The sequence below is a fragment of the Acinonyx jubatus genome, chromosome B4 (assembly GCF_027475565.1).
Source record: "Acinonyx jubatus isolate Ajub_Pintada_27869175 chromosome B4, VMU_Ajub_asm_v1.0, whole genome shotgun sequence".
Taxonomy (NCBI): Eukaryota; Metazoa; Chordata; class Mammalia; order Carnivora; family Felidae; genus Acinonyx; species Acinonyx jubatus.
The window spans coordinates 33,739,384-33,752,129 of NC_069387.1; the positions used below are offsets into that span (position 1 = coordinate 33,739,384).

The 12,746-nt window shown below is 49.1% G+C and overlaps 1 protein-coding gene across 23 annotated transcripts in view; it reads left to right on the top strand.

The window, feature by feature from the left end:
• Positions 1-12,746, top strand: part of MICAL3 (microtubule associated monooxygenase, calponin and LIM domain containing 3) — a 224,448-nt gene that overhangs the window by 191,923 nt on the left and 19,779 nt on the right. For 19 of the 23 annotated variants that reach the window (XM_053225540.1, XM_053225539.1, XM_053225538.1 and 16 more), the window contains 6 exons: positions 400-482; positions 2,044-3,895; positions 4,411-4,505; positions 8,961-9,011; positions 10,409-10,519; positions 12,068-12,161. In XM_053225540.1, the coding sequence (XP_053081515.1) occupies positions 400-482; positions 2,044-3,895; positions 4,411-4,505; positions 8,961-9,011; positions 10,409-10,519; positions 12,068-12,161 (2,286 nt within the window). Of the gene's footprint in view, positions 1-399; positions 483-2,043; positions 3,896-4,410; positions 4,506-8,960; positions 9,012-10,408; positions 10,520-12,067; positions 12,162-12,746 lie in introns of those variants that run through there. The other 4 variants (XM_053225543.1, XM_027073867.2, XR_003425320.2 and 1 more) reach the window with 3 other exon arrangements.

The following is a 12,746-nucleotide window of genomic DNA, read 5'->3' on the forward strand; positions in this document are numbered from 1 at the left end:
CAGCACCGAAGACACAGGTCATCAGAGCAGAGCCGGAGCAGAGCTGGTGCACTGCATACCAACCTCCAAATGGCAGACAGCTCTGCCTGTTGTTGTCTTTCCCCCTTCCCTCTGCACAGATCCTGTGCATGGCTTTGGCCAACAGCCCCTTTCTGTGTGTGCTCTGGAGCTATGAAAGGGTAGAAGGTACATCTCTAAGCTTTGGACACAGATCACACAAGTGAAAAAAAGCCCATACTTCTGAAGTGAGCAGAGGTGGCATCTAAGGACACTCTGGGAAAGGACTTTCTTTCTGTTGACCAACAGTGACCCCCCTGCAGAGCTGGCTGGGAGAGGAGCCCTCAGCAGGAAGGGCAGGGTGTTGTTTCCTCTTATAAATCCTGTGTCTGTTCTGTCCAGGTCCCGCCCAAGTCCCCAGCCCTCCCCGATCCCCTGAGGAGCAGGCTGGTCTGCTCTCCCCAGGCCACAGCCCTGAGGCAGAGGTAAGGACTCGGCGCTCACTGTGGGGGACAAAACTGATAGGATCCTGAGTGGACATATTAACTCCCTCATCTTAGGCCCTTGGTGTCAGCCCATTTTTTTGCATCTTGTACTAAGTGGGGCTGCTGACAACAGGAGTGGCCTTGGGGTTCCAGCTTAGTCCTCACCATGAGGACAAGGCAGTCTGGGCAGCAGCTCCCTAACCCTGCACTGTACCAATCCCAAACCTGAGTCTTCCCACCGTGTCAGTCTGTTGTGTCCATGTACCATGCCATTTTAAAAGTAACTTTATTTGTAAATTAAAGCAATAATTGTTGTGGAATCATTGGTTTGATATGATAGATACATTTGTTTCTTAGCGTTATGTTAAAATGAATGTATGACTTAAAATTTAAAATACTTATCCAGGGGTGCCTGGGTGGCTCAGTCAATTAAGCATCTGACTCTTGACTTTGGCTCAAGTCATGATCTCATGGTTCGTGAGATCCAGCCTACATTGGGCTCTGTGCTGACAGCATGGAGCCTGCTTGGGATTCTCCCTCTCTCTCTTTCTCTCTCTCTCTCTCTCTCTCTCTGTCTCTTCCCCCTCCCCCACCACTGTTCTTGCTCTCTCTCTCAAAATAAATAAATAAACTTTAAAAATATATATGTATTCACCCAGATTACCAGTGGCATGTGAGCCACGCATTGGAGAATGCTACGTAAATAGATCATAGCAGTATGTCCTGTGGAACATGTTTTGGGAAATGCTATCTGGAGGACACATCGGGGAGGGAGGCCAAACTCAAGACCTGGGTTAGCTTGATTTGGTCTTTGAGATTCCAAGAAGCAAGATGAATTTGGTGATTTCATCTGTGAAACTGCGGGAGGTTTACTAGGACTCGCGGGTGGGATGATATAAGGATTCGTGCAGAAATGTCTGGATCTTTGAGCTTCCTGGGAAGGATGATGTGTAGAGTATAAAAAATTGCCATTTGGGGGCTCCTGGGTGGCTCAGTTGGTTGAATATCTGACTCAGTTTCAGCACAGATTGTAAACCTAGGGTTCATGAGACCAAGCCCTGCATTGGGCTGTGCACTGAGCATAGAGCCTGCTTAAGATTCTCTCTCTCTTCCTCTGACCCTCCCCCCCCCCCGCTCTCTCTCTCAAATTAGAAAATTAAAAAATTTAAATTTGAACATATCTATTTTAAATCTTAAAGTGTTGGTCCCTATTTTCATACATCAGAGATCTTGAGCTCTTGGGGTCGATGGTCAGGAGTGAGAGCTGGATCCATTAGTGTGCTTTGGCCAGTGTCCATTTTAGTGCACAAAGAATATAGAATGTGTTTGAGGTGAACCAAACCCTGAAAGCTGAGTCTGTTCAACAAAGTAGAGTGGTTTTAAAAATTGAACAAATAGAACAGAAGGGGGAGAAAGGTTCTCCTGGAGCCATTTGGCTAACAGCTCAACAGGCAGAGAGGAATTTATTTCACAAACACAGGCCCTTTGAGCGAGCTCCCCAAGGGGTCTCTGCTGACCATCAAACTACCTTCTAAGCAGCTTCTGTTTTCCTTTTCTGTAGGGGGCCCGAATCCCACTTGCCTCTGTTGCTACCAAGGTGAAATTGCCCAAGGAGAGCCTTTTCCCTGAGCCTTTGCTCCCCAAAGAGAAGCCCAAAGAAGAAGTGCCCAGTGATGAGAGAGCTGTGCACTCTCCTATCCGATCACAGCCAGTGGCTCTGCCAGAAGCCAGGACACCTACCTCCCCAGTTAGTTCACAGCACCTGTCACCGCTGGCCACCTCTACCCCCACCACTACCCAGCTCCCCATTTGCTCCCAACCCCAGCCTTCCTCTGAGGCCACTGTCCCGTCCCCCACCAAGTCCCCCATATGCTTCCAGCCCATTCCAGCCAAAACACCCATCCCCCTGGCTCCCCTCCCCTTGAAGACCCAAGGGGACACCAAGGACAGACTGGGCAGCCCTCTTGCTGTGGATGAAGCCCTGAAGCGGAATGACCTGGTGGCAGAGTTCTGGATGAAGAGTGCCGAGATCCGCCGTAGCCTCGGACTCACACCCGTGGATCGGAGCAAGGTGTCCGAGTCCAGCTTCCCCTCCCCGGCCTTTAAACCAGTGTCCCTAAAATCCTATTCAGTTGAGAAGTCTCCTCAGGGTGAGGGGCTCCAGCTTCTAAAACCTCCACCTATTCCTAAGAGGCTGGGCCTGCCGAAGTCAGATGGCGACCAGCCCTCGCTGCCAACCCCCAAGTCCCCATCTGACAGAGAGCTGAAAAGCTCCCATGAGGAGAGGAGAGACCTGTCGAGCAGCTCTGGGTTGGGCCTTCATGGGAGCTCCTCCAATATGAAGACCTTGGGCAGCCAGAGCTTCAACACCTCTGACTCCACCATGCTCACTCCTCCTTCAAGCCCACCCCCACCCCCACCCCAGGATGAGGAGCCCGCAACTCTTCGAAGGAAGCCATATCAGATTTATGAGCATAAGGAGACCGAGCCCAAGGCCTCAGTAATCCCACCCCCACCACCTGCATCCTTTATGAGGGCCCCCCGAGAGCCTGCCCAGCCCCCTCGAGAGGAGGTGCGGAAGTCGTTTGTGGAGAGTGTGGATGAGATCCCCTTTGCTGATGACGTGGAGGACACCTATGATGACAAGACAGAGGACTCGAGTCTGCAGGAGAAGTTCTTCACACCCCCCTCTTGCTGGTCCCGCACCGAGAGGTCCCTCCATCCACCCCTAACCAAGGAGAATGGTAGGTTGCCTACTCTGGAGAGTGGGGTCCAGCCACAGAAGAGGGTCCTGCCCTTAGTCTCTCCAGAAGCCAAGGAGCTGGCTGAGGAGCGCATGCGAGCCAGGGAGAAGTCTGTGAAGAGCCAGGCGTTGAGAGACGCTATGGCCAAGCAGCTGAGTAGGATGAAGGAGATGGAGATGGCGGCTGGGACCTCCAGGCCCCCAGGAGGCACCTCCCGCAAAGCCTCCTCAGTTCCCTCCAAGGGTAAAGAACTTGGCCTCGAGTCCCCTAAACGCCCAGTTCTCAAAGGCCCCAGGGAGCCCACCCTGAAGCATGAAGCCACTAGTGAGGAGGTCCTCTCCCCTCCGTCGGACTCAGGGGGCCCAGATGGTTCAGTCACCTCATCCGAGGGCTCCAGTGGGAAGAGCAAGAAGAGATCGTCACTCTTCTCCCCCCGCAGAAACAAGAAAGAGAAGAAGTCCAAAGGTGAGGGCCGGCCCCCAGAGAAGCCCAGCCCAAACCTCCTGGAGGAAGCAGCCGCCAAACCCAAGTCCTTGTGGAAGTCAGTCTTTTCTGGGTATAAGAAGGACAAGAAGAAGAAGGGTGATGACAAGTCCTGTTCCAGCACCCCTTCCAGCGGTGCCACTGTGGACTCTGGCAAGCACAGGATGTCTCCTGTCGTGAGAACAGGTATGTCAGCACCAAGGGACCCTTCCTGGGGCAGGGCATAAGGTGTGTGTTCTCAGCCATCGGTTCTTAAGATCTATTTCCTCATGCTGCCTCCCTAAGGGTCCTTAGGAGCAATGCTGACGGGGTGAGGGAGAAGGAAACTGAACCATGAGCTCACACAGCATATTCTGCGTGATAGACTAATGGTAAAACCCGGCTCGAAACTGAGTAAGGGAGACTCGGGAGGTTTGTGCACTTCCTCAAGTCACACCACCTCAGAGGAGAGCCTGATTCTGAGCAAGGCAGAGCGCAGCGTTGCCGGGAGGAACCAGGCAGGCCTCTATTCAGTGTTAGCGCTGCCCCAGCCAGCACAGGTGTCAGCCTCCAAGCTCCTGGCTCCCCACTATGGGTTAAGAGCCACTCAGACTGGAAAGAAATAAAATCTGTACCCCACTCCCCTGGGCAGCTTGTGTGAATGTAGACATCAGGAAAGTACTGTGGTGTCCTCGATTTGCCTCTTCTTTCCATCCCATTAGAGCTGCAGCTGCGGCGCCAGTTGAGTTTCTCAGAGGATTCCGACCTCTCCAGTGACGACATCCTTGAGAGGTCCTCCCAGAAGTCCAGGCGAGAGGTATGTAGGCCCCGTCCGTAACGGGGCTTCAGGAGGGGTCAAGGACTTGACTCTCATCCTCTGTGTAATTGGTCTTCGGTGAGGTGGAAGAGAGGGAAGGCACATCTCAAGCCCTGGGTTGAAAGTGAGCACCCTCCTCTGATCTCCCAGTAGACACACAGGTGTCTCCTGAGCCCAGCCCAGCTCCAAGTAAGAGACACATACAGGGAGCTCTTTTCTTGGGCTTTTTCAGTGAACAGCTGGCGCTTATTTGCTTCAATGGCAAGAGTTCCTTTGTTTAATTCTTGGGAAGAAGACAGAGGCATTCCACACTCAAAGAGTCACTAGATCTTTAGCAAGCAGCTGGCATTGTCCATTTGTTCTTTTGTCCTCAAAGATCCCATGTGGAATAGCATCCACCAATGCCCAGAGTGACAGGAGAAGGGTTGTTCGTGCCACACATTCTGGTGGAGGCTTGGACAGGGACAACACGGTTTAGGCATCTCTAGACAGAGGCTGAATCACCCCTGCTTTGTATGTTTGTGGATTAGAGAGGAATTTTTGCTATAAAAGAACTGGTCCAGGAAACTGCCCTAGGTTCTGTGCTGAGTGGGGCACTATGTATCTGACTTGGTCCCTCTTACTACAGGCTTAGGAGATGATGTGGCCACTCAAGTCTCCTGAAAAGTAAAACCTCAATGTGGAGCGCTCCTTCATCACTAGCCCCCTTGGATATTTATTCAATCTTTTGGTTTCCAAGGGCTCTTGTAGCTCTGTGTAGATACAGTGAAGGTGGAAGAGAGAGAGGGATTAGAGAAGTTCTAACACAACCTCTGTGTCACAGAGACAATGATGGGGTGCGGACTACAATCCAGAAAGGCCTGGGCAGCACTCAGGAGTGGTTGAAGCTGTTCCATCTCCATTGTCTGGCCCTGGGACACACACTCACCCTCCTGTCCCAGCTACTTTCAGCTCCCTTTTCTGAATGAAAAATTTCCCCAGAACATCATGTGCCTTCTTTACAAGGCTCCCCAGGGCTTGGATTTGAGTCTGCCCTCTCCATCAACTTCCAGGCAATTGCCATGGAAGACCTATGCCCTGCACACACCTGTTCAGTAAAGATGACTTCTGCAGCCATTTCCAGTCTCCCTGCTCCCAGCTCAATCCAGCTTTTAGCAACTTGGTCAACTGGAGGAAACCCATGTTTTAGTTCTCCTCTCATTATTGGTCTGTTGGTCTCCCTTGGCCATGCCAGCTATTTACCTATCCACTCTCCTAGAAGTATACCTAAACAGCCAGGCCTCTCATCCTGCCCTCCATGTGCAGAGCCAACTTCTACCTGTCCCAGCCGAGCCAGCACGGACAGCACTGAGTTAGGGTTGGGACCTGTGTGCCTTCTCTCCTGCAGAGACCTGGTTTCATGTGCCTCCTATCAAGTGCTTTCCCAGGCAGTGGTATTGATCCTGGGATTGGAACTAAGAGTTGCTTCTGGATATGTACACGGGTGCCTCAACACGTCCTGACACTGGGGACTGGCACTGCCATAGGGAGGGCTGGGGGGGTCCATGAAGGACCAAGGTCCAAGGTCACTTTGCTTCCATGCAGACGTTCAGCCATTTCGTCTCCTGTTGGTCAGAAACACCCATCTGTGGTCAGTCTCTCCAATGTTTCTCTATTAGTTAATCCTGGCAGAATGCAGAGTGGCAGACTGCCCAAGCTGGCTATGCCAAGGCCATGTTCTTGGTAATACATGTCACTGACAACAGCCTCTCCTGGGGCCTTACTGGCCCCATAGGTAGCTCTTCCCCTCCTACATGAACAACAAGTCATGGACCCCACTCCTAGAACCCCAGAATCAGAGGCCTTGGGGACTTCACATTCCATGTGTGCCCCACAGAGGCAGAGCCATTTGCTACAGGCTAAGCAAAGAATACTCAAGACAAAGCTGAGCCTAGGACATGTTGACCAGAATCCCACCATGGTGTGGTGTCGGGCTGGGCGAGAGCAGGTACTATGTATTTTTAAGGATGGAAGCTAAAGCAGGAAAACAAACAAAAACAGCCATACAGGACACTTTGGAATAATTAAGTGAATTTGATCATGGATGGTATAATATGTGTAGATATGCAATGTTATCACATCGATGCCAGGTTCCTTGTAAGACATTAAGGTACTATAGTCATATAGGAAAACATCTGTTCTTAAGAAGAATGTGCTAGAATTTGTAGGCATAAAAAATGCCTACAAATCATTTTTTTAAAGATGTATAAAGATTATATATATCAAATATGTAGCAAAATGCTAACATTTAGCAAATCTGGGCCTAGGGGTTCACTGTCCTCTTTCAACTTTTCCTATGTTTGAAAATTTTCAGAGCAGGGAGTGAAGGGAGAGGGAGGGGATACCTAAAGGGACAGTGTGGCTGGGATTGACTCAGGAAGAAGCATCTTGTTGACATGCCTTACCCGAGCAACCGGGCCCACACAGTTGGGGGAAGTGGTTCCTCTTGCATCATAGACCCATCTCTGAGTCAGGCATCTGTGAAACAAGTACCTGAGTTTTGTTTCATTTCAAAAAAAAGAAAGGAAGGAAGGAAGGAAGGAAGGAAGGAAGGAAGGAAGGAAGGAAGGAAGGAAGGGAGGAAGACAAACAACTGGAACTGAGAACAACTTATTTTTATTGAAAATGCTTATGTAGAAAAGTTAAGATAATACAGATTAAATATATGTATCACCCGTAATCCTACCAACCAAAGGTAATTCACGTCCACCTCTTTTCTTTGCCTCAGTCTTACTTTAAATACAAATGGCGCACTGCATCTTGATCCCTGTGGCCTAGCCACGGGCCTGTCATTTGCGCTGGGTCAGGCCAAGGCGTTTCATAGCAGAAGCTTCAGCTCTGTGGCTGGCCTCATTTTCTCAGCACACCACAGATGCATCATGATTTCAATCCTGTAGTCGCTGCCCCTGCCAAGTTGGTACCTGTCTTCTGCCAGAAATCAGTAGGTGATTGCCCCCACTCCCTTTACTTTGTACACCAGCCACAGGTACAGATGCTAAGTGCTGTCCCTTGTGGTTGTGGTTACATAGTTCCTGTGGAGTGGTTTACTTGCTGCTTGGGGAAATTCTGTGTCTTCTGTGTTTTTAATGGACTTGTTATAATGAGATTCATCCTCTCCCTCTGGTTTGTGGCAGAGAAGAGTCAGTCTGAGGCAGTACGTACACACTTAAAGTTCAGTGCCACTGCTAGGAGGGAGACCCATTCTGCTCTGAGCCACTGTGCTCTTGAAATGCAGTTCCACTATACTGGTTCACACTGATGCACAGAGAAGCAACAAGGGAACAGGGGGTTACAGTCTATCCTGAAGCTCTCAGAATCTCTTGTCGGCAGCATCCAGAGCTCCTGGCTCTTCTCTCCTCCCTTACTCCTTTACTGCCTTTTAGCCATTTGTTGGGGCTGGTGAGAAGACGAGAGAGCAAATGTAATTAACCTTAGTTCTGGGCAGCTCTGCTCAAGGTTTAGTGGAGAAGAGGTTGCATTCACCGACATAGGTGCCTGACATATATCTGGTGAATATCAGTTATTTATGCTATTTGAGGTCCCTATCACACTGTATAATCAAGAAATGACCCCTACCCCCATTCAGGATTTCTGGGTGGTCCCCTGGAAACCCACCTTGGCCCTGTTCAAAAACACTGCCAGGAGAGGGGTGCCTGGGTGGCTCAGTCGGTTGAGCAACCAACTTCGGCTCAGGTCATGATCTCAAGGTTTGTGAGTTAGAGCCCCGTGTCAGGCTCTGTGCTGATGGCTCAGAGCCTGGAGCCTGCTTCTGATTCTGTGTCTCCCTTTCTCTCTGCCCCTCCCCCACTCATGCTCTGTCTCTGTCTCAGAAATAAATAAACATTTAAAAAATTAATTAAAATAAATAAAAAAGAACACTGCCAGGAGAGAGCCTTTTGGAAGAGAACAGGTTTTATAGTCAGTTTGCCCTGTATCTGTGGTCTGTGTCCCTGGCAACAGGAATTTCCCACCACCTGTCCCCCTCCCCCCCACCATAACACTGAGCTGAAAGAAGTGGTCTGAATTTCCACAAGCAAATGGGCTATACTGAAGGAGAAGTAGCATATATAACCATATATTTGAACAGTTTTCGTTTATTATACACAAGGGAGAGTAAAAAGAGAACAGAGATTTGGGGCATAGTGAGGAAGAAGCTGTCTTCTCAGTATAAAAGTGAACCCAGGCCTTATTCAAAACCGGGTTCACGGAGACTCTGCTGCTGGGGTCTATGTAATCAGGTTCCTCACTTACGCAGTCCTGTGTGACACTGTGAAAAATAATCACGTGTTTTAAGTCTTTAGTCTTGTGTGTTTGTTTTAAACTTCTGATTTTACTCCATTTCTGTGTTCTAGTTTTAATTTTTTAATTGTTATTATTACTATTCTGTTTTGTTTTCTGTTGCCATCCCCTTAAAAGTTGATTTATGTACCACACGCCTTGGCATTCAGGAGATCATATGCATCAAAGGTAGTGTCTCATTCCCATGGCTGGTCATTGTTGCATGCGTGTCTGTGATTAACCACCCGGAGCAGCCCCCAGCCCTGGCCCTCCGGCCACATCCTCACTAACTGTTCACACATGCATGGAGCAGTAGCAAACACTGGCAGCAGAACTTTCTTTAGCTGTGTCATGATGGAGGAAGGTGAGATCCCCTGCTCTTCACTGGCTGGAGTGCATGTGGTAATTTCACTCCAGGGCTGCCCCTTTGGGACTGGGCACCGCAGGAATTGGGAGTTCACGAGCCCTCAGCTCTGTGACCTGCGAGGTGAAATGCTTAGGGCGCTAGAACACCATGATGATCCTTTCAGACTTACCTGCTCAGTTGGTTCTCAATGATCACTTGAGTTCTTAAAATAAAGATTACGAGACTATACTCCTGAGTTGAATTTGGAAGTACCTTTTAAAGTCTATCAAAGTCTCTCTCTCTCTCTCTTTTTTTCCTTGGAGGAAATAAGATGTTAGGAATAGAAGCAGACCCTCCCCCCCCCTCCCCCCGCCCCGAGCATGTGCCTCTTGGTGGTTGCTCAGTGTTTACTCCAGGCATCTGACACTGCCTTGTGCCCTTGGTGCCCACATTTGCAGGTGGGGTTGTCAGGCAGATGCATCTGTGGATTTGCCCTGGATTTGGCCTGTTGCCTCCTCGGGGCTTGCACTGGCTGAAACTGCCCTGCCAGACCACTTCCTCCCTCCTTCTCAGTGGCCCACTGCTGCCTCTATGCAGACCCTGGAATCAGTCCATGTTCACCTCCACATGTCCCTTCAGACTGTATTAGTTTGGGGTTCACTCAAACTTAGAATGGAGGCATCCCAATTTTCTCTACTTCAGATGTTACTTCTTAAAGAACCTTATAAATATCACTCATCTGAAGAAAGTAGCATTTGATACTAAATAAGAAAATAAAAGGATCCTGATTTTTCTTTTTCCTTTCCCTATATGTCTCCTAGAAGCAGGAGGCTTAGGGGAACTAATTACCATATTTTTACCCCTGGAAAATCTCAAAAAGACCAGACATCCTGACATAGGAAACAAGTGATTTCTGTGATAAAGGAGCATGTGGCCCTCAGTCAGTCCCTACTCAGCCTCCTGTCCCTGTCACAGTGGGGAAGTATCTCACTTGCAGATCTTTAGCTGTACCCTGTAGCATTTAGGGCTCCAGCAAGGATGAGTGTCAGTGAAGCCTCTGGCTGAGCTGCAGCCTGGGAGTCTGCACACACCTCACGGCTCCCTGTCCACCCCACGGGCACTCTGCAGAAGGGCAGCTGCAACCTAGGGACAGTGCTCACTGTGCCCCCTGACAACCAGCACCCAAACCTGTCCCAGGCCTGCTGCGCCTGACTTAGGAAATCTCTGTCGTTCTCTCCAGCCAAGAACTTACACAGAGGAGGAACTGAACGCCAAGCTGACCCGGCGTGTGCAGAAGGCAGCTAGGAGGCAGGCCAAGCAAGAGGAACTGAAGCGGCTACACCGAGCTCAGGTAAAATCCCCAAAGGGGCCACAATTCCAAGTGTGAAAGAGCACCCTCCTCTCTAACATGCTTGTCCTTGTCCACAATGAGGGTAGGTAAAGAGAACAGAGCAGAGGTAGACGGGGTATCCCTGATAACTGAGAGAATAGCCCCAAAGTCTCAGGCCACAAGCATCTGGCTCGATGCAACTGTAGAAGCCTTGATTTTGTGGAGTTACTCATAGGAAAGGAAGAGCCATGCTTTGAGTTTCCTAAATTCCTTGCTCTGGAGTAATCATTGTAAAGTCAGCTGTTGTCAAGAGGCGACCTGGCAGCCTCTGATGGGCCTGGGGTTTCCAGGTCAGAGCTGTCCTCCAGGCATCAGCCTCTGTCTTCAGGCCTCACAGATCCTAGACCATTCTAAATTTTCTTCATGGAACAAAAAATAATTTTTTATACAAAGTATAGAAGATATCTAAATATAATAGGGTTTTTAAAATGAGGGTTGCCTGGGTGGCTCAGTCAGTTGAGCATCCAACTTCAGCTCAGGTCATGATCTCACAGTTCATGGGTTCAAGCCCCACATCGGGCTTTGTGCTGACAGTGCTGAGTCTGCTACGGATTCTGTGTCTCTTTATCTCTCTCTGCCCCTCCTCTGCTTGAGCTCTCACTCTCTCTCTCTCTCTCTCTCAAAAATAAATAGACGTTAAAAAAAAGATTTTTAATGAAATTGTGTGTGTGTGTATATATATATGTATATACATATATACATACATGTATATACATACGTATACATATACATATATATATATATGTATATAGTTGTATTCATACAACAATGAGAAACATTAACAGCAAACCAACCAAATACCAACAAAGATACACCTTTGAATTCCATGTTTAGCAAGCATCAAAACCACCAGTCTTTTAATCCTTTTCTTGAACATTATTCTGTATCCACGTTCTCTACATTGATTGGATTCCCGGATTTTATTTCATTTTCTGTGTGACATTCTCCAGATACACACCATTGGCTGCTGCTGGGTTGAATGTCCTTCTAGTAACCATTATCAGTCCCCATGGAGCACAGAGAAACTTCTCACTGTGTGCTTCCAAACAGATTCTGGCGTATTGCTCCATTCTAGATTTTTTTTTTTTTAATCTTTTAGAGACAAGATTTCTGCAGTACTCTCCAAAAATGCCTGCTAATGCTTTAGCAACCTCACTATTAGCAAGGTCTTACTTAGGCTGCAGAATGTCAGTCCTTCCTGCAGGAGCTTATATCCACTTCTATCTTTGAACTGCCCTGCAGAGGGCTGGTCACTCCTTTAATGTGCACCCACACACTGTGGTGCTTACTAATGAGAAGCCCTGGTCTGCATTGTTAACAAGGCCCAGGGGGATTCGATGTAGGTGGTCATCACACCACACTCTGGGCATAATGCCCATGGACTACTTTCCAACTTTTGGATCTGATTTGTTTTTCTCCCTGTTTGTGTTTGTACAGTTTAGTTGTCTTCCTGAAAGCTAGGAGGTGAGAAAGAAAGTTGGGTACTTACACTGTTCTGTTTTCCCGTAGATTATCCAGCGGCAGCTGGAGCAGGTGGAGGAGAAGCAGAGGCAGCTGGAGGAAAGAGGGGTTGCTGTGGAGAAGGCACTCCGTGGTGAAGCAGGTATTGTCTGGGTCTCCTTTGTGAGGAGGTTTGTTCCTAAAGGAAAGCCCCTGGCCCCACCCCATGGGAGGCTAGTTTTGTGTCACCTCGTCTGGAATTCAGCTTCTTTTCCAGCAGGGTTCTCTGGGGGCCTTCATCACCGAGATTGGGGCTTCCTGCTAAGCAGAGGAAAAGAAAAGCATCTCTGTTTGGGACTGCCCCAAGGCCTGGACTTGTTCTTCCGCCCTGTCTGAGGGCTTGCCATTTATCTGTAGAACGAACTCTCAGTCCACTTCATTTGTTGGTGGCAAGCACTGGGCCTCCTCCTCCTCTCTTCCTCCTCCTTTCCCACCCCATCATTTTCTCTAGAAGAAAATAACTGGGAATGAGGGAAACTGTACCAAAAGGAACCATCACAGAACTGCACGAGCAGGGCCCTCACCCTGCTTCCCACATGCCACTTCCAGTCTTTAGCTCTCTGGGCTCCCTCCTGCTCAGACTTCACAGGGAATAGGAGGGCATGTGCCCCACAGAGTCCTCACTGCCTCCTGTGTGTGGAGTACACAGGTGTCCTAGTGTGCTGGTCACTCAGGGCAGGGTGGACAG